We start from the raw sequence: 26,511 nt of genomic DNA, 5'->3' as shown, positions 1-26,511 counted from the left end.
TACACAGAAAGCGAGGGATGTTGGGTGACGAAGACTTCTACCTCTTTAAGAATGTGTCCGATATACGGCCATGGGATGGTCCTCAGTATCATATTGCACCAAGATGGGCCTTCACCCTCCAGGCAATTTTTATGGGTGCGGTCTTTATTATTGGCACACCACTAAATGCTGTTGTTTTGGTGGTGACGGTAAAATACAAGAAACTTCGACAACCACTCAACTACATCCTAGTAAACATCTCAGTGGGTGGCCTTCTCATATGCATCTTTTCCATTTTTATAGTTTTTATAAACAGCTGGCAGGGCTACTTCATTTTTGGGAAGGCATTTTGTGCTATTGAGGCTTTTGTGGGTACACTTGCAGGTAAGATAGAAATAACAGCTGTACTGTGACCTAAAATCTAAAATTAAAGTATAACTAAAGGCAAAACCTTATTGTAGATGTGGATTGAGTGGTTAGTGGTTAGAACCACTGACAGGTTGTATTTGCTGTCTGTGTCTGCATTAGGGAGATTTGCTCTCTCTAATTTTCCTGATCATAACTGTCCCCGGAAATGAAAGTTAGGAGGGTAAATCCAAAATCTGGAGTTGCCACAGAAACTAGAATTGAGAGAAAAGGTTCCAAAAAGGACATTTGTTCAAGTGACAACAGTCTAAGAGGGGATACCCCTCATATTAGAAAGGTATACTTACACTTCCTGTTGAGTCTATAGGACAGGAAGTGAAGGGAAGACTTTCTAATGAGACACAGATGGCAATAAAAAAAAACCTGAAAGAGATTTCAACCCTCTCCTACTTTATCCAATATGGAAAATGGCTTTAGATGTATTTTAAAATATTGTTTGCTTTGTTTTAAAAAGTCTTGCTGGTTTTAAGTTTCAAATACTGAGTTGTTGTAGTCTTTTACAGCCATGTTTGTTCAAGATGTTCCAGTCTCTTTCCGTTACTCAGAAATTTGCAACTTTAGTTTTTGTCAATCACTTTCAATCCATGTAACTTTGACTAACCACCCTGTTTAATTCATTTAGCAATGTTGTTATTTAATGAATGTGTAGTTCCCTGTTTAAATGACAGCCTGTGAAACAAGTGAGAATCAAAAATCAGCTTTTGTTTTTGCCCAGGACTGCTATGTGTCACATTCTGTAAGTTTGTTGACTAAGTTTTTATTGTTTCATGCTTTTTAAGTCAGCCTACAGTGCAGCATTTTTACACTAGAGCAGTGATGGCGAACCTTGGCACCCCAGATGTTTTGGAACTACATTTCCCATGATGCTCCACTACACCGCAGAGTGCATGAGCATCATGGGAAATGTAGTTCCAAAACATCTGGAGTGCCAAGGTTCGCCATCACTGCCCTAGAGGAACCCTTGACATGATTTATAGGTCTCAGGGTGAGGAAACCCTTACTAAAACCAGGTGTCAGTGGAAATATTGCCCCTTACATTGGTGGTCAGTGATAAAAAATGCCCCTTTACAGGTATCTAAAAAAATGTTATCACGCTGTTGCCTCTACCAAGGGACATTGACTCTGGAACTGTACTAGAACCATCAAATGGGAGTTCAATCAGCCCACAGCTCATGGACTCCCTAGCCACCTCTGAAGGAACTCTAGGGTTCCACAAAACCCTGGATGGGAATGGCTGCTATACATAGCACACCCGATAAATAAAAGTGTAAAGAAATGCCCCATTGCACAAAATCCCTGTGTGTGATGATATTGTGTGCATTTGATAAACGAAAGAGCTTGTTACTGCTCACTAAAGAAGCCCTACAAAGTCTGATGGGTGCATTGGGCTGTCGACTTGACTTTGAGTTGGGCCATATATGGCCATGGTTATGCCAGCTATATACATGACATATTTCAGGCAATGTAACAACTTCAGTTTCTGGTAAAACTGTGAATTGATGAAAACTGTTTGTGGGAGCTATTTCAATAAGCCCACTCACTGACTTTGCCAAATCTGTATTGAAAGCAAGGAACCAAGCTTCACTTTGTTTTATGATTGTAAAATTGTAGCCTGCAGGCCTACACTAGTATGAAGGTTTCAAGGAATTTACCAGAAAACATGACACATTTTGTACCATTTGTGGGTAATTGGTGTCACTACCATATGCAGTCTTCATTGAATTAAAATGATCTATAGAGCTGGCCATACATCAGTAGAATTCTCTTTGAATGTTTGTATGGGAAGTCTGAAAAGTAATCAGAGCATTTGCTCAGTCAACTAATTTTGTTCTAAAATTTTGTACACACCTGCTACTTGAATGGAATCCCAGATGTACTAAGTGGCTTTCTTTTGTCCTCAGAACAATAGGATTACAATATGTATAATTTTTTTCCTGAATGAAAACCAGATTGACAATTCAAATTTTGTTTGAGAAAAAAATTCCATTCGTGATTCTTCCGATTTCTTTGCCGTTATGGTAAAAAAACAACATTGTTTTGACCCAACTAACCATAAGGAAATCAAATGGGCATTCCAAATACTTGTCGAACAATATTCCTGGTGTATGGCCAGCTTTAGGCAAACAGGTCTCTCATTTCAGTGAAAGTTGTATGACTGGTCATGTGTAGTATTAATCATATGCATCTAACAAACTTCTACTTTGTACATCAGGACCAGTGCTCACTAGATCCAGTTTATCAAACATGTTGCTGAAATTTCAAATCTAAATCAAAGGCATCAACTTGACCAATTCACTAATTTCAATAGTGCCCATTCTAGGGCAGACACCTACTCAGTACAGAATGAAACATGCTTCCAAAATGACTAATAGGAAAAAGATCCAAAGTTTTATTATTTCCTAGAAAAGGAGGCAATCTTAAGACCCTTTTTGCATGGGGCAGATTGTGTTCCAATTAGCAGCAGTGGATCATCTCACAGATTCTCTGCTGATCAAAGCAGAACAGGCAGAAGCCGCATCCATGTCCGCTCAGTTTCTCTAGAGCAGACATGGACAGAGCCCGCTCTGCTCTGTCAGCTGCCAGGAGTAAATGGACTTCACTCTCTGTTTACACCCAAATCCCCCCAAACTGATCCACCTAAATGAAAGAGGTTGTATTCCTTTCTGTTTACACTTGCCTGTCCATAGGAAGGCAGGAACCTTCCAAACAGGTCCGCCAGAAAAACTGACAGGAGACCTCATCAGATCACTTGTGTGAAAGGGGTCATTCACACCCGGCAGGACCACACTATGCTTTTCGTAACGTGTGTGCACTGGTGTGTACTGGAGTGGTATGATGCTTTGTTGTAAATGTATCATACTGTTTGTTCACTTTGTTGAAATGCCACACATAGACATTTAATTTAACTCTATGTACTGTAGCCAGGGGCGTTCCTACCATGAGGCAAATTGAGCCAGCCACTTCAGGTGGCACTCACAGAGGAGAACTGTAACAACTGCATCCGAGCTACTACCTCCTATGCAATGCCTGGTGCCTCAAGAACGCAGCACTCAGCCTATGAAGTCTCTGTAAACCTCTGTATAGTCCATGCAAAAAAGGAGAAAGGCTGGTGCTATGAAAGTCAGCTAAAAAATAAAAAATAGTTTGGTTATTGCACGTGAACAGCAGTCAAAAAGAAAGCCATCACGTTTTGGCCGTCAGGCCTCAATCAGACATGAAACGCCTTGCATTTCTTTTTGACTCCTGTTCACATGCAATAATAAAATTATGTTTTAGCTGACTTTCATAGCCCCAGCCTTTCTCCTTTTTTGCATGCACTCACAGTGGCACTGAGGCTGGAGTGTCCACATGGACATTCTGGTCTCAGCATTGTTCAATAATACTAAAATCACAACATTATTGAGCTCCCTGTTCAACCATTGTGCCTATCGGTGGCAATAAAATGTGTCCTTCTTTTTTTTTTATTTTTTTTTTTTATCAAAGTGTGCTTGGATTATCAGGCGCAGAGACTAATGCTGGCCATACACTAGCTGAAAAATCATTAGAAAATATGTCATTTGGATCGTTTGTTCGTTTTTTGTCCAGTAAGGCTTGATTCACACCTATGCATTTTTTGTGCTTTTTGCATTTTGCAGATTTGAACTAAAGAACGTGTTCCATACGAAATCATGTTAAGTGAACTGTAGTGCAAATCTGCAAAATGCAAAAGCACTAAAAATGCATAGGTTTGAATCAGGCCTTAATGGGCACAAATAGAAAATCGGTTTTACCCTTTCAGAGCTGAAAAATTGAAGGAACAGATGCAGAGTGTGTGCAAGTCTGCAAACACACACATTCACAATTAGTGTCGCCATTGCTTGACCATTTTTGTCGAAGGGGGCCCCAGCACACTCTTGACTGCTGCAGCGTGTTTTGATGTGGTGAAGTGCATTGAAACAGGATTTTCTGTGTAGCATGTCCTACTTCTTTTTAGTGCACACTTATGCAGCGCTTGCAAAAATAGGACATACAGTGAATTACCTTGTGTATATATTAGGACTGCACTGAGCCCAAGGCAGACCAACACATATGGTGGAACAGGCCCTAAAGCAGTCACACCAATGTGTTGCATGGAGTTTCTGTTGTTAAAAATCTCACATGCTGCCATTTTACTTCAGTCAGTTAGCATTTCTCAATGAATGGGGTCCTAAAGACATGCAAAATGTGCATTGGTGGCTGGAAATAGGTGCATGTTCCTCTTGAGTGAACTGCACTGACAGAAACATTAATACTTTTTTTTTAAATTATTATTATTAAAAGGAAATTCCTGGATAATTGTATTTTCCCACAGGATAGCAGACACTAATCTCCCAAGCTTTCATGATTGCCTTCACCACAGAATGAAGGGTAAGGTGTGTGTACCTCAGGGGGAGGTGTGAGGTGACATTGGGGGACAATGTTGTGTCTGGCTGGTTATGACTACTCTGCTGTTATTCCTGATTTGCATTTATTTTTCTTCTAGGTTTAGTCACAGGCTGGTCTCTGGCCTTTCTGGCCTTCGAGAGGTATATTGTTATCTGCAAACCGATGGGCACCTTCACCTTCACCTCTAAGCACGCATTGGCGGTAGTGCTGTCTACCTGGCTGATTGGTTTCGGGGTGTCAGTACCCCCTTTCCTTGGTTGGAGTAGGTAAGTCAGTATTTGGTATTATACTATTATGTGCTTCTACTATTATGTGCTTCCTCATATCAGCCAGTTTTTGACTTACACGTCTGTTAGTAAAGCTACATGAATGTATCACTTGGCGGGTTATACGCTTCACAGAAAGCCTACAATCCGACATAGGAAGTCACAACTTAGCACGCCTCTCATTTCTACTGAAGAATGCTGGAAGGTCGTATAGAGCCCGGCAGAGTACGTGGGGCGCTGTGGCTTAGTTGGTTAAAGCGCCTGTCTAGTAAACAGGAGATCCTGAGTTCGAATCTCAGCAGTGCCTACTCTTTTCTTTTTTTTTTTTTTTTCCCCCCTTCCTATTATCTACAAAATCACAGCTTCAGATAGACCAGACTGATACTCAAATAACTGCACTTAAATATTTTTTTACAAACACAGCTAGAAACAAACACAGTATATTGTGATGGCACCAGCCACTTCAAATGACGTGGGAGCATCGCGTTTTTCGTACAGATTTTCGGAGCGACACCATTCAAAGCAATGGACTGCCCTTTGCATTATCAAAACCGCACCAAAGTAACGCCTGTTCAATTTTTGGAGGTGACTTTGGCGTATTTTTGAAACGCGCAATTTGGAGCATCTTTTGTTTGTTTTGCCGCACAACAAAAGAGTTTCTTATCACCTTTGGGGCACACTCTGTGCTTATTTGATGCAATTTTTGCACAATTTGGAAATGCAGGCAGAATCGTGCAATTCTGCCCATGATTCCAAGTTGTTCAGATGTGAACAGGGCATTAAAGTGGTTGTAAACCTAGTTACACCACTTTTACCTACAGGTGTGTCTATAATAAGGCTTACTTGTACGTACTGTAAATATCTCCTAAACATGCACGGTTTAGGAGATATTTACCATATACTGTTGCACCGATGTCATGGGCACATGCTCACTGAAGAAACGGCTCACTCATGCTGTTTTTTCAGCAGCAGCACCGTGACCGGCGGTTCCTGCATGCATGCGCAGGAGAGACGTCTTTGCGGCTCCGGCCGATCACAACGCCAGGGCCCGCGAACCTGGAAATAACTCCAGGAGACATGTTACCAGTCACAGAGGTATGCGGGGCCACTGCAACAACTTTGATCTAAGGTAAGTATTTAAAAATAATATTCAATAATGAGCTAGTATGCGATACATACCAGCTCATAATGTCTTTGTCTTACAGTTTTTTGGGGGTTTTTTTCCGGGTATACAACCACTTTAAAGCTAGGCTTCACTGCCAGTTCCCCTTAGTTGCAATGCAGGGGCCTCTACCCAAGCTGATGGCCGAATCAGCTTCTGGGGGCCGACATTGTGGGATCCCTGGACAGGTAAATGTCCTTATATTAAAAGTCAGCAGCTACATTATTTGTAGCTGCTGACTTTTACATTTTATTTTTTTTAAGAGGCTGGAACTCCACATTAAATCAGTATTTTTTGCTAGAAAATTACTTAGAGCCCCCAAACATTACATATATATATATATATATATATATATATATATATATATATATATATATATATATATGTATATATATATATATATATTTATTTTAGCAGAGACCGTAGGGAATAATATGGCAATATTGCAATATATTTTATGTCACACTGTATTTGTGCAACTTTTTTGGAAAAAATACACATTAATAAGTAAAAAAAATAAAAAAACAATAGCTATGCCAATTTTTTTGCACAATCTGAAAGATTATGTTACGCCAAGTAATAATATACCTAACATGTCATACTATAAAATTGTGCATGCTTGTGGAATGGACAAACTACGGTACTTGAAAATCTCCATAGGCAATGCTTTAAACATTTTTACAGGTTACCTATTTAGAGTTACGAAGGAGGTCTAGTGTTAGAAGTTTTGCTCTAACAATCGCAGCAATACTTCACATGTGTGGTTTGAATACCATTTACATATGTAAGCACGACTTAAATATGTGTTTGCTTCTGCGCATGAGCACAGAGGGATGGGGCGATTTACATTTTTTATGTTTTCTTACTTATTTTACTTTTTGTTTTTTTTATTTTTACACTGTCCCTTTATTTATTTATTATTTGGATCACTTTTATTCCTATTACAAGTAAAAAAAACATCCCCTCTGATAAAAATAAGCATGGGGTTTAAAAGCAAAAGAGAAAAAAAAAATTATGACATTTTGACTTGAACAAAAAAAAATTTGTTTATGCCTGAGAACAGGAAGTGATGTCAGAGGTTGCTCCAGTCCTCCAAGGACATAGAGCCAAGTGAGGTCTATCTTGCCCTCACTTGTCTTCCTGCCCAGCAAACGGCCTTTTCAGATTGCTTCTGGGTTTACCGACGGCTCTGCTAAGCTCGGAAACTTCCAGGAAGTTGTCACTAAAAAGTGATCCTGTGGCAAATCTGCCCACAGGACCACTTTTATCTTGTATAGAATCACCCACAGTAAATAACAATATTGGGGTTATGGCAGCTAGCTGCTGCTATAACACTGGTATTTAACATCAAAGTAATGATGTATATTTACTGCGGTCGGTTGGTAAGTGGTTACTAAAGTTACTGAAATTCTTGTACAACAGAATACAACTTTAGAAGTATTGTAATGTATTCTTTTATCCGAGCATGCGTGGTCTTGGTCACACAATTTTTTTCATACAAATACTATACTAATTACAGGCATATCATTCTTTCTGTTATGATACAAGAGAATTTTTTGCATGAACTGTCGTGATTGGCCCTCAAAAGATGTGTAGTAATGATCAGCTTATTGGACGATCGCTCTGTAAGCGGTATTTTGCATATTTCTCATTGTGTGTACTAGGCTTAGGGCTCACATCTGTGGTTTTTGACAGCTACAGTTCTATTGTTTCCAATAGCCTCATTTAGATGGTTATACTTAAAGCGGAGTTCCACCCCTTTTTTAGTTTATTAAGTCAGCAGCTACAACAAGCATAGCTGCTGACTTTTAATAATCAGACACTCACCTGTCCCATGGCCCAGCGATGTAGCCGCCTGGAGCCTCGCTCCTCTCCCCCTCCTCTCCTCGGCGCTGCCATAGCAACTGTGGGCACCCGGCCGTGATCTGTATCTATACTAACTATGCAATGTTAGTACAGCAATATCCCTGCTAAGCTATTGTGTTCTGAAAGGGGGACTGCTCCCCCCACCAGAACACACTGGTCAGCTCTTGCAGCGATTGGTTGAGAGTGCTGATCAGATACCGATTGGCTGCTGTTTTTCTAGCGTTCCCATTTGACAGAATCCGAACGTTTGGCCAGCTCCTGACGAACAGACTGCTGTACACACATGCTGAATATTTCTGTTCCGTGTGTACCGTGTGGGCTTTAGACCTAAATTTCATTTCCGATGACCTTAGCGATCAGGACGATTGAGGGAGAGTGAATTCATTAGATGAATATGAACTTTCTTTTATCATATTTACCCCATTGAGCCTTCGGATCTGTTATACCCTTATAGACCAGAGCAATTTTTATTTTTCAATTATGAGCCTGTTTATTTGTCGATAACTTTTTCATTACCTAAAATAACAAAGTAATACATTTATAATTTGTTTGTGGATAAAAAATCTTTATTTTGGTTATATTGCCTTGCAAAAATATTTTATATAAGGTTATTTGCAATTTACAAACAAAAAATGTAACAAAAATGTTACAAATATTTTTCATCTGCAGTAACACTATAATTTGTCCCAGAAAATTATGATTTTTGTACAAACTCCTATAATAAAGGTTTTTGTTCAATTATGCACATTTTTTAATGAGACACAAAATCATTAACAAGCAAAATTATTTAAAAAAACAAAGTTAAATAATGATAAAAAGGGAAAAGAAAAAAGTACAGGCAAATGCACTGCATTTGTGATCTGCAATTGTGATCTGCAATTGCCATTGGGTTGTTAGGAATCTGTTAACACCCACAACAGATCGCACACCCAGTGCTTTTGGAATGTGGTTCGAGAAAGGGGCATAAAATGTAGGTTTCCTGCACTATGTTCTGGTGTTGATGGGCACTTTAAAACTACAGTCAATATCAAATATTAAACCTTGAGTTATTTAGTTTAGTAGTTCATTTTTTAAAATTAGATTTATTCTGACACATTCTGTTTACAAGTATAAATCAGTATTTTTTTTGCTAGAAAATTACTTAGAACCCCCAAACATTATATATATATATATATATATATATATATATATATATATTAGCAGAGGCCCTAGAGAATAAAATGTCTGTCGTTGAAATTTTTTATGTTACACAGTATTTGCGCAGTGGTTTTTCAAAGGCACTTTTTCAGGCACTTTTTCAGGAAAAAATACACTTTATTGTGTTTTTTTCCAAATTCATTATATAAAAATTTTTGTAAAATATGAAAGATGATGTTATTCCGAGTAAATAGATACCTAACGGTCATGCTTTTAAAATTGCGCACACTTGTGGAATGGCCAAACTACAGTACTTAAATACCTCCATAAGCAACGATCTAAACATTTTTGCAGGTTACCAGTTTAGAGTTATATAGTTTGTGGCGATACCTCACATGTGTGGTGCGAACACCGTTTACATATGTGGATGTGACCTATGTATGTGTTCACCACTGCACATGAGCATGGGGGGATAGGGGTGCTTTAAAAAAAAGTATTTATCATTATTTGTTTCATTAAAACAAAAAACACTGTCCCTTTAAAAAAAAAAAATGTGATCGCTTTTATTGCTATCACAAGAAATGTAAACATTTTGATACTGGGGGTTTTGGCATCTAGCTGCAGCCATAACCCCAGTATTTTACTGTACAGTCATGTCGTATACTTCCAGTTAGGGGGTCAGCAAGCGGGTATTACACACAACTCACATAAAGGTAAACTGAGTGAATTTCTTTCTTGAGCATAGTTGCTGTTTTGTAGGATAGTATTGCATTTTTATGGAATGCTTTAACTTGTTGCCTTGATATGCTGTTTACTTTTTCTTCTGCCTATTTTTCTTGTTCAGGTATATTCCAGAAGGTTTGCAATGCTCCTGTGGCCCTGATTGGTATACTGTTGGTACAAAATATCACAGTGAATATTACACGTGGTTCATATTTGTGTTCTGCTTTGTTATTCCTCTGAGTCTGATCTGTTACTCTTATGCAAGACTCCTGGGAGCACTGCGGGCGGTGAGTGCTGGAAAAAAATGAAAGGCTTGCATGCATTGTTGCCCTTACAACCAATTAATACAATTTATGTTTTTTTTTTTTTCTTTGGATGTTTTCTATTTTTCTAACCCCTACTAAAACATCTATAACATAATAAGGTACTATGGAGAATACAAACCTTTACATATGTTTGTTTACACATTAAATTATTTTTATGGAAGTTTTACCCCTTTTTTAGTATTGGACATAATGTCAAATCATATTGCTTTAGCCTCTTTGAGGAACATTTTCACTCACTTCCTGTCCTGGTGATGTCATCAGAATGGAAAATGAGAGATGGAGACACAGACGGCAATAAAACGATTTTGGGGGCTCTACCCTTTTCCTACACTACCAAGAAAGGTTTTTCTTTTTGTCTGTGTCCCTCTTGCAGATCTATTCCTGTTGATGTGTTATGACAAGGACTAAATTTTTTATGAAAACTTGTCCCTAGTTTTCAAGTGAGCTATAGTTTAAAGTGAAGTTGTCCTTTAATTACTCTCTAACTCCCCTGAGTGCAGCCCACCAGAATAATACTAACTTTCCTCCTCATTTAGCAAACTTTGCTCCAGCACGGGTCAATCAATCTGTACCCAATATGTGCGAAGAGTCTGTTGGAATTGAATGTGAGATTCTTGATTGAAACAGTGCTGGTTTCGAAGAAGAACGAAGTTGTGGTGGGGGCTACTTTTCTGGGATTATAGGAAGTGCTACAATTCCTTCTATATCGGGGTGGCCACTCCCTATATCAGCTCACTCCGTTACTATGAGAGCCACCATTAGGGCATGGCATAAGACTTGGCTGTTCCCTTTAGCCAACATGAACCGCTGGTCACCCCATATTCCTCTGTGGAACAATCCAAATCTCTACCACTTCTTTCAATTCCCAAACCCTGCGTTCTGCCCGTTAAAGGGAATTAAGGTCTTGAAGGATTTGTTTTTTAATGGTTAATTCTCTTCATTTGACATATTAAAATCTAAGTAAACCCTTCTCAATTGGTATCCTTTCTGATTTATCTAATTACGACATGCTTGTTCTTTCCAGTTTGACTTAGCCTGATTTCATTTATTTTCCACTAACATGGTAGTACTTTGGCAAGAGGAGGCTTTATCTAAAGTTCATTCAAAGCTGGATAAGGCTTTGCAACAACCAATGTCACAAGGCTTAGTTAAATGTGGGGAAACGTGGACCCCAGACATGCCCACTTTAGATAATGATAATTGGGATGACTTATAGGAATATTTGTTTCACCTCTGCTAGAGATAGGTTTATACCATTTTAACTTATTCAAAGATACTACCTTACACCAGCTAGGCTTGGTAAATTCTCTGCTTACCATACAAGTGTATGTTGGTCCTGTATAAATGCAGATTTCATCCATATTTTTTGGACGTGCTCTGTAATAGAGATATTCGTGTCCAAAATTCTCTAATTTGTGTTTGAGTTAATGAGTATCCGAGTACCTCAAGATATATCAATCTGCCTATTGGGTCTTGTGGAATCCTTGGCCCCAAGAAGGGCAACCAGAATATCACTTGGTATATTACTGTTCAATGCCAGTAAAATAATTGTTTTACATTGAAAATCTTCTGGATTATCAACTTTGGCCAACTCTGTTGGAAGTCTTTGGCGAACTCTGTTCTTCCTTTTATATATGGCCATTTACAATAGCAGAGAATGTCCATCTAAATATGGTAAGGTCTAGTCCACATGGTTAGAGGGTCTTGACACAGTAGCTTAACCTGTTACCTATACAGTTTTATGTTTCATAGCTTGGGAATAGTCCTATTTGAGGGGTGAAGTCCCCTGACCCGGATTTACTGCCAGCATGTGTAAAACATCATTTGCTGTTGTAAGGCCCTTTATTTATTGATTTTCCAGGAATTATTTGTGGAATAGAGCTGAGTTTACACATATGAATGCTGATTTAGATATTGATCATTGTCCTTTTGCCTTTGTAATTGATGGTCTGTTTGGTAATATGGAGCACAAGTTTTTTTCAAGTTGTTTTGATAAAATAGAGTTCATAAAATTAGGCTGGGCAACATTAACTGGCTCGTTGGTCTAGGGGTATGATTCTCGCTTAGGGTGCGAGAGGTCCCGGGTTCAAATCCCGGACGAGCCCTGTTTTCTATGGAAGTATAGTATGTGAATAAATATTATGCCAGGGAAATTTCTCACATTAACCTTTTACAAACCTTGAAGGTACAGTGCATTCATGAAGTTTTCAGACCCCTTCACTTTTTAAAATATTGTTATGTTGCAGAATAATATTACAGTTGTTTAAATTCTTTTTTTTTTTCTTATTAATCTACACTTAGTACCCCATAATGACAAAGGGAAAAGAGAATTTTAAAAATGTTTGCAAATGCATGAAAAAGGAACAACGAAAATATCACATTAACATACAGTGCCTTGCAAAAGTATTCACCCCCTTGGCTTTTTACCTATTTTGTTACATTACAGTCGTTAGTTCAATGTTTTTTTAATCTGAATTATATGTGATGGATCAGAACACAATAGTCTAAGTTGGTGAAGTAAAATTTGAAAAATATATACATAACACCATTTTTCGGAAATAAAAAACTGAGAATTGCCATGTGCGTATGTATTCACCCCCTTTGTTATGAAGCCCATAAAAACCTCTGGTGCAACCAATTACCTTCAGAAGTCACATAATTAGTGAAATGATGTCCACCTGTGTGCAATCTAAGTGTCACAAGATCTGTCATTACATATACCTTTTTGAAAGGCCCCAGAGGCTGCAACACCCAAGCTAGAGGCCCTACTAACCAAACACTGCCATGAAGACCAAGGAACTCTCCAAACAAGTAAGGACAATGTTGTTGAGAAGTACAAGTTAGGGTTAGGTTATAAAAAAATATCCAAATCTTTGATGATCCCTAGGAGCACCATCAAATCTATCATAACCAAATGGAAAGAAAATGGCACAACAGCAAACCTGCCAAGAGACGGCCACACACCAAAACTCAAGGAGGGCATTAATCAGAAATGCAGCACAGAGACCTAAGGTAATCCTGAAGGAGATGCAGAGTTCCACAGCAGAGACTGGAGTATCTGTAAATAGGACGACAATAAGCCGTACGCTCCATAGAGTTGGGCTTCATGGCAGAGTGGCCAGAAGAAAGCCATTACTTTCAGCAAAAAACAAATCTGCCATGTTTTGAGTTTGTGAAAAGGCATGTGGGAGACTCCCAAAGTGTATGGAGGAAGGTGCTCTGGTCTGATGAGACTAAAATTGAACTTTTTGGCCATCAAAGAAAATGCTATGTCTGGCTCAAACCCAACACATCACATCCCCACAGTGAAACGTGGTGGCAGCATCATGCTGCGGGGATGTTTTTCAGCAGTCAGGACTGGGAAACTGGTCAGAGTTGAGGGAAAGATGGATAGTGCTAAATACAGGGATATTCTTGAGCAAAACCTGAACCACTCTGTGTGTGATTTGAGGCTAGGACAGAGGTTGACCTTCCAGCAGCACAATGGCCCCAAACACACTGCTAAAGCAACACTTGAGTGGTTTAAGGGGAAACATGTAAATGTGTTGGAATGGCCTAGTCAAAACCCGGACCTCAATCCAATAGAAAATCTGTGGTCAGACTTAAAGATTACTGTTCACAAGCGCAAACCATTCAACTTGAAGGAGCTGGAGCAGTTTTGCAAGGAGGAATGAGCAAAAATCCCAGTGATAAGATGTGGCAAGCTCATAGAGATTTATCCAAAGCGACTTGGAGCTGTGATAGCTGCAAAAGGTGGCTCTACAAAGTATTGACTTTAGGGGGGTGAATAGTTATGCACATTGACCTTTTCTGTTATTTTGTCCTATTTGTTGTTTGCTTCACAATAAAAATGATCTATAAATTAAATGATGCATATCCTCAAACAATCCATGTTAATTCCAGGTTGTGAGGCAACAAAACACGAAAAATGCCAAGGGGGGTGAATGTTTTTGTAAAGCACTTTACATAGATCACCCAGAGGGGAATGTTTTTCTTTCTCAAAAAAAGTGGAGTTACGCTTTAAGATTTGGGAACCCTGACTGGCATATACCTTTCCTGCTCTCCCCCCAACTAGTGTGGGCTGGCTTTGACTGGTACCACCAATGATCCCGAGTCCCTGCCTTCCCCTCCCTCTCTTACCTCACTTCCTCTCCTTTTCCTTGTCTCTTTTCTTTTATTCATCCTTTCTTGCCAGTACCCTGTGCTCTCTTTCGCTTTTCATACATGTCCAGGACAAATTGCACTATTGTATGGAACTTCACAAGTCCCGGTACAACGCCAGCTAAAGTGGATCTTCCCTGTACCTTTTTGTTTGGTATTTATGTTTATCAGCGATTGACTATGGAGGATGTTCTTCCCTTTTTTGTTCATACTGTGTAAGCTTGTCTATATCCAAGTTGCCAGTCCTAGCCCCTGCGTGGGTGGACTGCGTGCTTCTCTTGTCAATATATTTTAAATGAATAAAAATGATTGCACCAGAAAGCCATAGAAGGTATATCTCATTGGTACAGGTTCTGCTGCTCTGGGACTGTGAAGGAAGGGGAGAGGCCAAGGCAGTAATTCTGACAATGATACCTAGCAGAGCCCTCTAATATATAACTAATTGAAATATAGCCACATTTCCATTATGCTCCTACCCTGAGACCTTTTTTTTCTACATTTACAGGTTGCAGCACAGCAACAGGAATCAGCTAGTACACAGAAGGCTGAGAAGGAAGTTTCCCGTATGGTCGTAGTTATGGTTGGATCCTTCTGTCTGTGTTATGTTCCCTATGCAGCTATGGCAATGTATATGATTACTAATCGAAACCATGGACTGGACTTACGATTTGTAACCATCCCTGCTTTTTTTTCCAAGAGCGCCTGTGTCTACAATCCCATCATATACACCTTCATGAACAAACAGGTAATGCTGTGACATTATTTTGGTGTGAGTGCGGAAGGTTTATAACCCTATAACCCTTTACCAGATTTTCATTGTTGTATGTGTCTCCATTGGGGAGATTTAACTTTTAATCCCTTTGAAAACACAAAATACATTTCCTGGTGCCTCCATAGCAGCATACCTGTAATAGAGCACCGCCTCTACTCCTTCAGGCCTAGTGAATAGCATAAATTAAAGGGCATAGCCCCTCCCCCAACAGTCTCCTTTTTTTACTCATACCTCTGGATCTGCTCTGGGGCTGTTGTCAGCTAGGAGCTCTGGAACTTAAAAAAACAAACAAAGAACAGTTGAGAGAGAAGCGGCTGTGCTGTGAACAGGAGGAGGGGCTGGCTGAGGAAATCTGTAGCAGCGAGGGCCGGAGGAGCAAGTAACCATCGTGCAGCAGACAGTGTAACCTCCCCCTCTACAGCTTGCCACATTTAAATGTACACAGGTGCTGGATCGGGGATGAATGGGGGCGTCGGGAGGGAGATACACAGTACCTGAAGCTGAGGAGATAGAGGATGGTATGACACAGCAAAAGTAATCCTGCAGTGCACAGAGCTCTGGCTGAATGGAAACAAGATTGTTGGGAGCAATGTCATATGTAATGCTGGCCGGCCGGTATCATCCAGAAATCTATGCCTTTTGGGCAGTGTGCAGGTTACTGTTCAGCCTTCCCTCCCTCTTGTCTGGCTCCGTACACTCTTTCTTTTTTTTTAGCTTCCTAACCTGCACACTGATAAGATCTCTGGGAGACGCTGCAGCTGGTGGCATTCTGTGTCCAGTGACAGGGCACACATGGCTGGCTGTTAACCATTTCAGCTGAACTATTTAGCCCGAGCTCTTTGTGTGCTGCACAGTTTGATGTTTGTTGGATGATTTACTAATGATTTAGGCTAGAAGCTTCAAAGACTCATTAACTGTTTACTGTTCTCCACTAATCCTGACCAGTTCACTGTAAGACAATTAGAATTTTGGAAATTGGATGTGTTGCTGTCTTCTGGCACTTGGTTGTACTTTAAAAGGAGGATTACTAACTTGATCTTGAAGAGCTGCTTTAAGTAGAGTGACGCAGCCCTACTTTATGCTTTTACACTGAGTTCAGCCATACATGCAGTCTCTGGCCATCTCATGTATCACGTCTGCAGTCTCTACCCATCTCATGTATCATGTCTGAAGTCTCTGACCCTCTCCTGTATCATGTCTGCAGTCTCTGACCGTCTCCTGTACCATGTCTGCAGTCTCTGACCGTCTTCTGTACCATGTCTGCAGTCTCTGACCATCTCCTGTATCAAGTCTGCATTCTCTGACCATCTCCTGTATCATGTCTGCAGTCTCTGACCATCTCCTGTATCATGTCTGCAGTCTCTGACCATCTCCTGTGTCAGTCATGTCTGCAGTCTCTGACCATCTCCTGTATCATGTCTGCAGTCTCTGACCATCTCTTGCAACATGTCTGCTCTCTCTGACCGTCTCTTGTATCATGTTCACAATCTCTGACCATCTCTTGTAGTGTGTCTTACACATATACAAAAATTACATTTAAATCCTGCAAGGCTATTTAAAAACACCTGAACATATTCCAAAAATATGGGCATTACAGATATAATTGCAGCCATTGACACAAGTTTTTTTTTTAAGCGAGATAAGAGCAAAAAGAGAAATAGGTGTTGTTTTTATGCAAAGAGTAATTTTTGTCCACTTTATTTTTATTCCCAGTTCATGCATACGCAGTCCAGGTATTGTGTATTATGCCTTTTCTTTTGGTTTCTGGGATCCAAATGGTGTTTGGGGTGCCTGCCGTGTCCTCTGGCTGGGTGTTCTTCCTCTGCACACCATGTGTGAGCAGTGGGGCGAGAGGGGGGTACAGTGACATTTCTCCTGCTTCATCAGGTTCCGGGTCTCTATGCGCAGGTGCAGCCTGGAATATGCAGCGTCCCACAGATGACATTACGAATGGTTTGTGTCCCTGGTGTGCATGCGTGTACGCAGAGGATTGGGAGGTGAGGTCTCAGCCGCCATCTCCATTGTGGGAAAAGAATGTTCCCATCACTATCTGTTGTCAGGTGGGGGGGTTAATTAACTAATTAATTAATTGAATGTCCACAACCCCTCTCCCTTTAAAAGCTGTTTCCTTTTTGAGCTCAGGGCTACTCCTTATAGCCAGTGTGTGCCCTCCAGATCTAAACTTTTACAGTGAACAGGTATGTGTTACCTTTTTCCTTTTCACTGCTGATATGGATTTTTGCTAGCTTTTTCTTTGGGTCCTATTCTTTCTTTCCCATATTTCTATAGCTGATCTTACTGCCCATTTTGCCAAGTTGGCGGTGGATTTTGTGGGTGAAGCAGCCATTGACAGAGGCGGCTCTCTAATTAGGCAAATTAGGCGGTTGCCTAAGGCCTCACACTCACAGGGGCCTCACAATCACCTAATTTTCCTGATTAAAGAGCTTGAGATGGGTAGGAATAGCAGAGCCCGGGTGGCTGGAGGACGAGGTGAGTAGCAGAGCTCCCGCCTCTACTGCACTGACTGCTCTGTATCACACTCCCTGCCTGTGTTCTTGGCCGGTGATCACCGGCTCCTCCGAGTCGCTCTCTCCTTCCCCATGCAGCACCACTCAGCCCCTTCTCCCCTAAGAACAGGGACCCCTTCTCACCTGGGGACAGGGACCCCTTCTCACCTGGGGACAGGGACCCCCATCTCACCTAGGTACTGCACTGATAGAGACAGAGCACTGACCCCACACAGAGATGCAAGGAGAGAGAGAGAGAGAGAGAGAGAGAGAGAGAGAGAGAGAGAGAGAGAGAGATGACACCTGTGTTGAGATAGAGGACACTGAAACCAGCACTTTAAGGCTCTTAATATATGCAATGTATGCAGTTAATTTTTATCGCTTGAATTATTTCTTCCATTAAGCGCGTGAGTGGGGCCTCATGTCTAAGTTATGCCTAAAGCCTCACAAAGTCTAGAGCCGCCTCTGGCCATTGACACAGTTCGCTGTTGGGCCAACTTAATGCTACACTTGGTCATGGGAAAAAAGGGCCCTAAGGCTGAAACCATGGACTGCTGATCTTGCTTCAAAATAAAATTGGTGTAAGATTCCATTTGATGGAAAATCCCTCTTTGGAGAAAGGCTGGACAAAGCAATTTACTGAGTAACAGGAGGAAAATCCGGCTTGCTTCTTCAGGACAGGAACGTCCGGAGGACAAAAAATTATGTATCTCACTTCCAGAAGTCAAGCTCAAGAGATTTTAGGTAATATCGCCCCTTTAAGGACAAGAGATCATGGCAAGACACTCAGTCTTCCTTTCTGGGTGCCAGATACTACAAGACTCTCACTGCTCCCCAGGAGGGGACGAAGTCTTTTTGACTCCAGAGGGGCGGAGACGCCCCCAATAGCCCGGCTAAGACTTTCTTTTCCAGTCTGGGCTGCCAGGTGCCAAGACCCATGGGACCTATCTACGATTTGGTACGGACATTTCTGGACTTTCTTTCATCAGCCTCCACACACTTCCTTCAAGGAAACCCAGATTCTGGCCTCCCCGGAGAAAGTTCTGGTCTTAAGTCAGTTTATAAAGTCGCTTCAGCTTCAGGGGACCGCAGTACCCGTCCCTCCATCCCAACGTTTTACAGGTTTCTATTCCACCCTCTTCCCGCTGCAGAAGAAGATGGGCAACTGGAGACCTGAGATTGTCCGCAGTGACTAGAATCTCTTCAAGTCTATCATTCAAGTCATACAACCAGGAGATTGGTTGATATCAGTAGACCTGCAGGACGCCTACCTTCATGTCCCTATCCTACCATCTTTTCAAAAGTATCTAAGGTTCGCAGTGGGTCATGTCCACCTGCAATTCCAGGCTCTACCCTTCGGGCTGTGCACCTCCCCTGAGGTGTTTAGGAAGGTGCTAATATCTGTCCTGGCCTCTCTAAGGGAGAGAGGGTTAAGAATTTACCACTATCTGGACGACATCCTATTGTTATCAAACAATCCAAATCAACTTATAACCCACACAGAGATACTTCTACAGTCTTTGTCAGATCAAGGTTGGTGAATCACCAGAAGAACCAGCTGATCCCAACATAACAAATGATCTACCTTGTAGCAATGTTCAATACAGATCTGGCCACAGTTTCTTTACCTCAACAGAAGATGAGGGCATCGTTCAAAAGATGCAAGGAATATGGTGAAATTACTGCTCTAAACCACAATAGTGTCAAAGGAAAACAAAAAGCAGCTAACACTCAAAGTCCAAACAAAGTAAAACTATATACAGTGTAGTGCTACAAGGAAAAACAATTAACTGTGATGTCCAATGAAATTATAATAAAGAATAAGTAAACTGATATAGAGTCCAATGTTCACTGAAGTAGGACTCAGAAATTAATAAAAATTCAAAAAGTATGTCCATCACGTGCTTGATAGCAGATCTTCCGTTGAACACAGACAACACAAACAATGTGCAAATAACTGTGCAGTTGTGAATATGAAGAAATCATCTGTAAAAGTAATAAGGTGGGTACTCTTACCAGATATGGTGGACCCACTTACCGTATGGTAGTGGGTCAATCGAGCTTATGTGGGTCAAGTGCCACAGGGTTAGAATTGGCAGGAGGACGGTCACTCTGTAAGGGATGGTTCCACTCCTCATATGTGTTGGTCCAGCTGGAGATCCTGGAACCTTGTGACTCTCCAAAGTAGTATAAAACTTCCACCTTGTGGAGGAGTCTTCTGGAAGTTTTTGATGTATATCCAATGGACTCAATCAGACCAGGATAAAAATAAAAGCTAATGGAGGGACGGAAAGGTATTTATTTAAAAATGACAGTACATCAAAATAGATGAGTACAAGTACTGATGATCACAAGTATATTAGTATAAAAAGCAATGTGGGGAGCAAGCGTAGTAAGCCAAATGCGTTTTGTCCTCAAAGACTTCAACTGGGGCCTCACAATGTCTGAGCCTCATAGGCAGGATGTCTTCCTGTATTCCTATAGTCCCATGGTCTCACTGGCATCTGAGACACTTCCAGACAGGTTTTCTAGCACAATGGAAAAAGCAGCATCTATCCCAGACAATTCTGTTGTCAACCCTGACGTCCAGGAGCCTGCACTGGTGGACCAGGACCAAAATCGCTCCTATTCTCATCATCTGGGTTCCCACACTTGGACCACAATTACTTCATATGTGAGTGGTCAGGGGTGGGGTTTCCAATGTATTGGAAATCAGAGCAGCTTTTCTAGCTTTAACTTCATTTGCACCCCAAATCAAGGGACAGAGGGTGCTTCTGTGCCTGGACAACAATGCTGCAGTTTCCTATCTTTATAAACAGGGGGGCACCCAAAGCAGGACGCTTCTGAGGGAAGTAGAACCTATAATGATCTGGGCAGAGAGGAACCTGGTGGACCTCAGAGCAATATATCTCCCAGGCAAGATGAACACAGAGAGAGACATCTTGTCAACAAAATTTGGGGACAACGAGTGGTCATTCCACCCCCATGTGTTCAAACAGATTTCCCATCTATGGCAGACCCCACAGGTGGACCTCTTTGCTTCCCAGGAGAATTCCAAGCTCAGGATATTCTTTTCTCGCCTGCCACACCCACAAGCAGAGGGAGTAGATGCATTATCATACCCTTGGAACTTCAAGACAGCTTACGCCTTTCCTCGTCATCCACTCATATTGAAGTTTCTCCTCAGACTCCTAAGGCAACCAGTTCAAATTCAGGCAGTATTACCTTATTGGCCAAAGAGGCCTTGGTTTCCCATAGCCTTGCACCTCAGTGTGAATCTTCCTATCAAGATTCCTCCCTTAACGCAGTTGTTAACCCAGGGCAGGCTGATCCATCCAGATCCACAAAAGCTGGATCTTCGAGTATGGAGGTTGAAAGGAGGAGGTTTGAGCTGTTAGGACGTTCCCAGGAAGTCATATCCAACTTGCTGAAAGCCCAGAAACCAGCAACCAATGTAATATATGCTAAGATCTGGGACAAGTTCCTATCTTATGCCACAGGAAAGGGGTTTGATCCAGTCTCTCCTACTACTGTTAATATTATGAGTTTTCTTTGGGTTTTGATTTGGGTCTCAGCCAGAGTTCCCTTAAAGTTCAAGTGTCGGCAATCTCAGCAGCAACCAACACAAGGTGGGCTGAAGATCCTCTAGTGGTCACATTTCTCAAGGGTGTACTGAAGATGCGTCCTCCAACCAGGCGTTCCTTTCCAAAGTGGGATCTTCCCCTGATACTAGAAGTATTATCTGCTCACCCATTTGCACCGGTAGATAAAATATCAATTTGGAACCTAACCCTGAAAACAAACTTTCTCCTGGCTATCGCATCCGCCAGGAGCATTTCGAAGCTTCACTTCCTGGGAGTGGGAGATGAACACATTTATTTTCTTCAAGACAGAACTTCACCCTCTTCGAGGATTCACACCCACGGTCACCTCAACGCAAATCTATCAGAACCATGGGCATTACCCGTCTTCTCTGACCCAGAATCAAGCTCCTGTCATGAGTTAGATCTCTCCAAAGTTCTCAGGGCCTACTTGGAAGCCACAGTGAGTTTTAGGATCTCTAACAGACTTATCATCCCATGGGGCACGAATACAGAAAGAAAGGCTTCCCCCAGAACCTTGGCCTCTTGGGTCATCAAATTGATACAGAAAGCATACAGGGTGAAGAACTTGGATCCTCCGACTCGGGTGAATGCTCATTGGACAAGAGCGGTATCAGCATCTTGGGCAGTGAGGGAAAATGTTTCTCTTGAAACAGTATACAGGGCAGCCACTTGGTCTTCCCTTCACACGTTCCTCAAACATTATCGTATTGATCCTGGGGCTCTCACAACAGTAGAGTTCGGGAGAAAAATGCTTCATGCCGCTATGTCTGTGTCTAATTAAAGTTTATTTTTTGTTTAAGCATTAAAACCCACCCATGTGAGCTAGTTATTTTTCACAGATATGCTGCCATGGAGGCACCAGGAAAATGGAAAATTGTATCATACTTACCGTAATTTTCCTTTCCTGGTGCCTATCCATGGCAGCATAAACTCCCACCCCCGGTATCCTATATTATGAAGAGTGTTGGGGGAGGGGCTATGCCCTTTAATTTATGCTATTCACTAGTCCTGAAGGAAGAGTAGAGGCTGTGCTCTATCACAGGTATGCTGCCATGGATAGGCACCCGTAAAGGAAAATTATTGTAAGTATGGTACAATTTTCCGTTTTTCAGAGGTTTAAGCTTTATCCCTTTTGTCCCTATTAGAGTAAATGTCAAGCACTTCCTGTCCTTCTGAGCCACTGGCACCACTACAGAAGTGAAGGGAATCTGCCCAACTGGAAATAGAGAGCAATACAACCCTTTTTATCCCTTTCTAATTCCAAACTGAATAAAAAGAATGTAGCTGTAGTTGAAGATACAGTAGGAACACTAGTTAGATGTAATGATATTTCTCTCTCTAGGGTTTTTACTTTTCTTCCTTGGCACCAAAGCTAAAAGTTAATTGATTTTATTTCCTACAGCTATTCAACCATCATAGCCCCTTTAGCACCCACAATTGGTTTATTAACCACTCCGGAAGATTTACGCCCTTCCTTACCAGTCCATTTTTTGCGCTAGGGCACTACGTTACTGTGTGTGGTTGTTTGACGCTGTACCCAAATAAAATGTGTCCTTTTCCCCCCCCACAAATAGAGCTTTGTTTTGGTGGTAGTTGATCACCTCTGTGTTTTTTTTTTGTGAACCGATAAGTTTGAAAAAAAAAAAAACTATATTTTTTACTTTCTGCCATAAAATATCCAATATAAAAAAAACAAATTTGTTCATCAATTTAGGCCAATATTTATTTTGCTACATATATTTTTGGTAAAAAAAAATCCCAATAAGCGTATGTTCATTGGTTTACTCAAAAGTTATAGCATCTACAAACTATGTGATATATTTATGGAATTTTTATTTATTTATTTTACTATTTTACTTTACTATAGGTAATCATTTATAGGATGAATAGCTTTCTGAATATTTTAGAAATAAACCACATAGTGATCACATGTAGGCGTCACTGAAAAAAAAAAGAAAATTAAATCTTCAGCCTGAAATGTTCATCTGCAGAGCCATCTATTTAGAGATTAGGATGTAGTGTGTAACATGTTCAAGCACAGACCCCTTCTCCTTAGCCACTCCTTCCCTGTGACCGCGGGCAGGGGTTCCCTGCAACTGATTTCACATCAGCGTGGCTCTGTGCAACCCTGCCCAACAGCTTCATTCATTCAGAGATTTGTGAATGAATAAACTACAAGTCTTATCTTCCACCGCAGCAGACAGACTTGTAGTGGACTGCAAGTGTCTTAATTAGCATCCTTGTAGTCCATTCACACTTCCTACAGCTCTGAAACGGACAGCCCAGAGAGAGTTATGGGCACAAAACTGTAGGAAAATTGTACAGGAGCCTTTGCACCCACAATCCACTGATCCCAGCTGCAATGCTTTGTAGGCTCCTGTGGAAAAAAAAAATACACATTTTTTACCTACAAAAAGATGTGCATTTATTATATATATATTTTTAAATAAATGCATTTTTGATGCATTTTCATCACAATACATATTATAAAGTGTTCAATGGTAACGTATCTGCAGCACATGAAAAATGCATCTCAAGCACACTGAACGATTAGGGTGTGCATCTCAAAGCTCATACACTTACTGTATGTGTGTATGCATGTGTATATATAGTGACAGTGTCAGTAGGGCAAAGATTGGTTTCAGTAGTTTTTATTTGTAATATTTTATCACATTTAAAAAAAAAAAAAAAAAAATGTACACACTTTTTGAGCCCGGTTTAGGGGCTTTGGTGCAGATTACCCCTGTTTAAACCTCTGATATTTCACCACACAGGGTGATTAAGGTGTGCCAAGGTACACCCTGTGCACACGTCTATGTTTACCTGGTTGCTGGAGGATGTCTGCTTGCTGTGTAGCTTTTGGATATCCTGTACTTTTCAGAATTCCTTCTGGTTCTGTTTACAATTAAGAAAACAAATTTTTTTTACTTACCATAAAATAATTATTATTATTTTTTTGCTGTTTGTTAAAGTGGTTGTAAACCCTTACAAACCACTTTGACCTACAGGTAAGCCTAGATTAAGGCTTACCTGTAGGTCCAAGAAATATCTCCTAAACCATGCTCCGTAGACAGCGGCGCGCAGGCGCACTGGGCAGGCCGCAGATCGTGGCGATATGCCGCGAGTGTCGGCTCCCGTGCGCATGCGCTGGGGTGACATCGCGGCTCTGGCGGATCACAGCGCCGGAGCCGCGAGACCCGGAAGTCGCTCCGGGATCCATGGCAGCAGCGAAGAGGAAGACGGAGGACCGCTTCGGGGGCTTCGTTCTCAAGTAAGTTATTCATAATGAGCTAGTATGCTATGCATACTAGCTCATTATGCCTTTGCCTTGCAGGGTGTGTTTTTATTTTATTTATTTTTTTCCCTTTACTTCCTCTTTAAGGGGCAGTATGATCACTCATACTATTTGCTTTTGTATGTGTCCCATATGAATTCCAAGGAAAGGCTTTTACAGTAAGTAAAAAAATCCAGTTACTGCTAGAACAAAGTCACTGTACAAAAAAGGTTCATGTTTATATCACCTCAAATACAACTCCTCTGTTTTAAGTCATATTAGTTGAAAACAATATATCCTGATGTGAACATAAATGTAAAAAAGGATAAATTTTCAGGTTAACATATTCTCTCTTTTACACCCAGTTCCGTGGATGTATCATGGAAACAGTATGTGGTAGACCTATGACTGATGATTCCACATTGTCTAGCACCAGCCAAAAAACTGAAGTTTCTACAGTATCCCACAGCCAGGTCAGCCCATCTGCCAGCTAGCAACATTTTTTTTTAACAAACTCCTAAGACATATAGTTGCTTTTATGTTTCACTGTAATTTGTTTTTAAGTGGTTTCACAGTAAAAGCATTCTCAGTTGCTTCTAAAATGTGTCTAATGATATTAATATAAAACAAGAAATTTTTGTGGTATTTTATGTAGAAACCTATGCTTTACAAAAACTCAGGAGGTGGAAAAGGAACTGCAGAAATGTATTCAAATAGCAGGCATTTCCCATTTCAACAGAATTTTTACCAATACATTCTGACACGCTAGGCTCAAATAATAGAAGTTTACATTCTTGGCGTCCATTGAGGGATATGAGAATTTAGATACTGTTGTTTATGCTACTGCCTACATGATTTGACGCTGGCAAACAAAGATTGTGGGCGAGCCCAAAATAACTCCTCCTACTCTCAGCATGCCTTAGTTTTGTGGCAATGCAGTTCTAAGAGGTGCCAAAGCAGTACCATTAATAGAGGGGTATGATCTGTGTACTTCAATTAACCCCTAGAAAATAATTTTATGGTAAGTATAAAAATTCTATTTTCTTTCTCATACTCGGGAATACAAATACTGTTGGGACAACCATAAGTAGTCCAACTGAGGGGTGGGCAAAATGGCAACACCTAACAGGCCCAGTGAGGGAACTGGGTACAGGATGTAGCCCAGGAGCCATCTGAAGACCCAAGGCATGAATGTGAACTGGATCAAGATACCAATTATGAGAACCTCACAAAATTACCAAAGGGAAGTATCCAAAAAATCAACTGGATGCTCAAGACCTATATAGAAAGGTCACCACTAGAGGGAAATGCTTTCATAAGGAAATGAACAATAAACCTAAACCAGTGAGAGAGTGAATAACCAAATCTCACTGAACCCCTGTGAAGGGAAGACCTGACAGTCAGAAAACAGATACTAGGAAGGACAGATCTCAAGCAGGAACCTCAGTCCAAGTAAGAGACAAGCTAGGCTACATGGGAAGACCCAAGCTTTTACACCTCTAAACCCCTAGGATCAAAGAGGCATAAACTGTATTTAATGAGGTTGCTTTCATGGCTTAAAGGTAAACTATCTATGGACCTGCCAGGGTTCACAATCAGCCCCCACTTGTAGAGGTGGGGACACACCTTCATGGAGAAGACTTTTTAGAGGGCTAAGCTGGTCTTTAAATTTAAACCTTATGGGGTGTCCTGATGAAGTCATGTGATTGACGCATAGCGTAGGGAGTGGCCGTGAGTCAGACACAATATCGGAAGTGACGGAAGACTGGCGGAAGACGTCAGGAAGTCATTTTTCTTATGTGCTGTTTTCATTGCTTGTAATGTGAGAGTCTAATCGTTATTTTAATAAATTGAATCTTCCGTTTTTAAAATACTACACTATTGGAGCCTTTCTCCCTTCTCC

At 40.9% G+C, this 26,511-nt stretch overlaps 1 protein-coding gene and 2 non-coding genes across 3 annotated transcripts; all 3 read left to right on the top strand.

Moving 5' to 3' along the window:
- Positions 1–26,484, top strand: OPN1SW (opsin 1, short wave sensitive). Its single transcript, XM_077473428.1, has 5 exons — positions 1–363; positions 4,907–5,075; positions 10,085–10,250; positions 14,956–15,195; positions 24,974–26,484. The coding sequence occupies exons 1-5, from the start codon at positions 18–20 to the stop codon at positions 25,100–25,102; spliced, it is 1,050 nt and encodes a 349-aa protein (XP_077329554.1). The 5' UTR covers positions 1–17; the 3' UTR covers positions 25,103–26,484.
- Positions 5,309–5,382, top strand: TRNAT-AGU (transfer RNA threonine (anticodon AGU)). Its single transcript has one exon. It is a non-coding gene; the product is annotated as a tRNA-Thr (tRNA).
- Positions 12,323–12,394, top strand: TRNAP-AGG (transfer RNA proline (anticodon AGG)). The gene has a single exon. It is a non-coding gene; the product is annotated as a tRNA-Pro (tRNA).
- Positions 26,485–26,511: the final 27 nt, after the last annotated feature.

This window comes from Lithobates pipiens, unplaced genomic scaffold (assembly GCF_037356315.1).
Source record: "Lithobates pipiens isolate NorthernLeopardFrog02 unplaced genomic scaffold, aLitPip1_a1.2 Scaffold_8, whole genome shotgun sequence".
Taxonomy (NCBI): Eukaryota; Metazoa; Chordata; class Amphibia; order Anura; family Ranidae; genus Lithobates; species Lithobates pipiens.
This window is presented reverse-complemented; position numbering and strand designations above follow the sequence as displayed.

Bases quoted from the DNA above. Each gene is read 5' to 3' on its own strand.
- OPN1SW (XM_077473428.1), top strand. From the start codon at position 18: ATGTTGGGTGACGAAGACTTCTACCTCTTTAAGAATGTGTCCGATATA. The intron at 10,251-14,955 runs GTGAGTGCTGGA...CTACATTTACAG, and splicing joins TCCTGGGAGCACTGCGGGCG to GTTGCAGCACAGCAACAGGA. The intron at 15,196-24,973 runs GTAATGCTGTGA...TTTTACACCCAG, and splicing joins ACACCTTCATGAACAAACAG to TTCCGTGGATGTATCATGGA.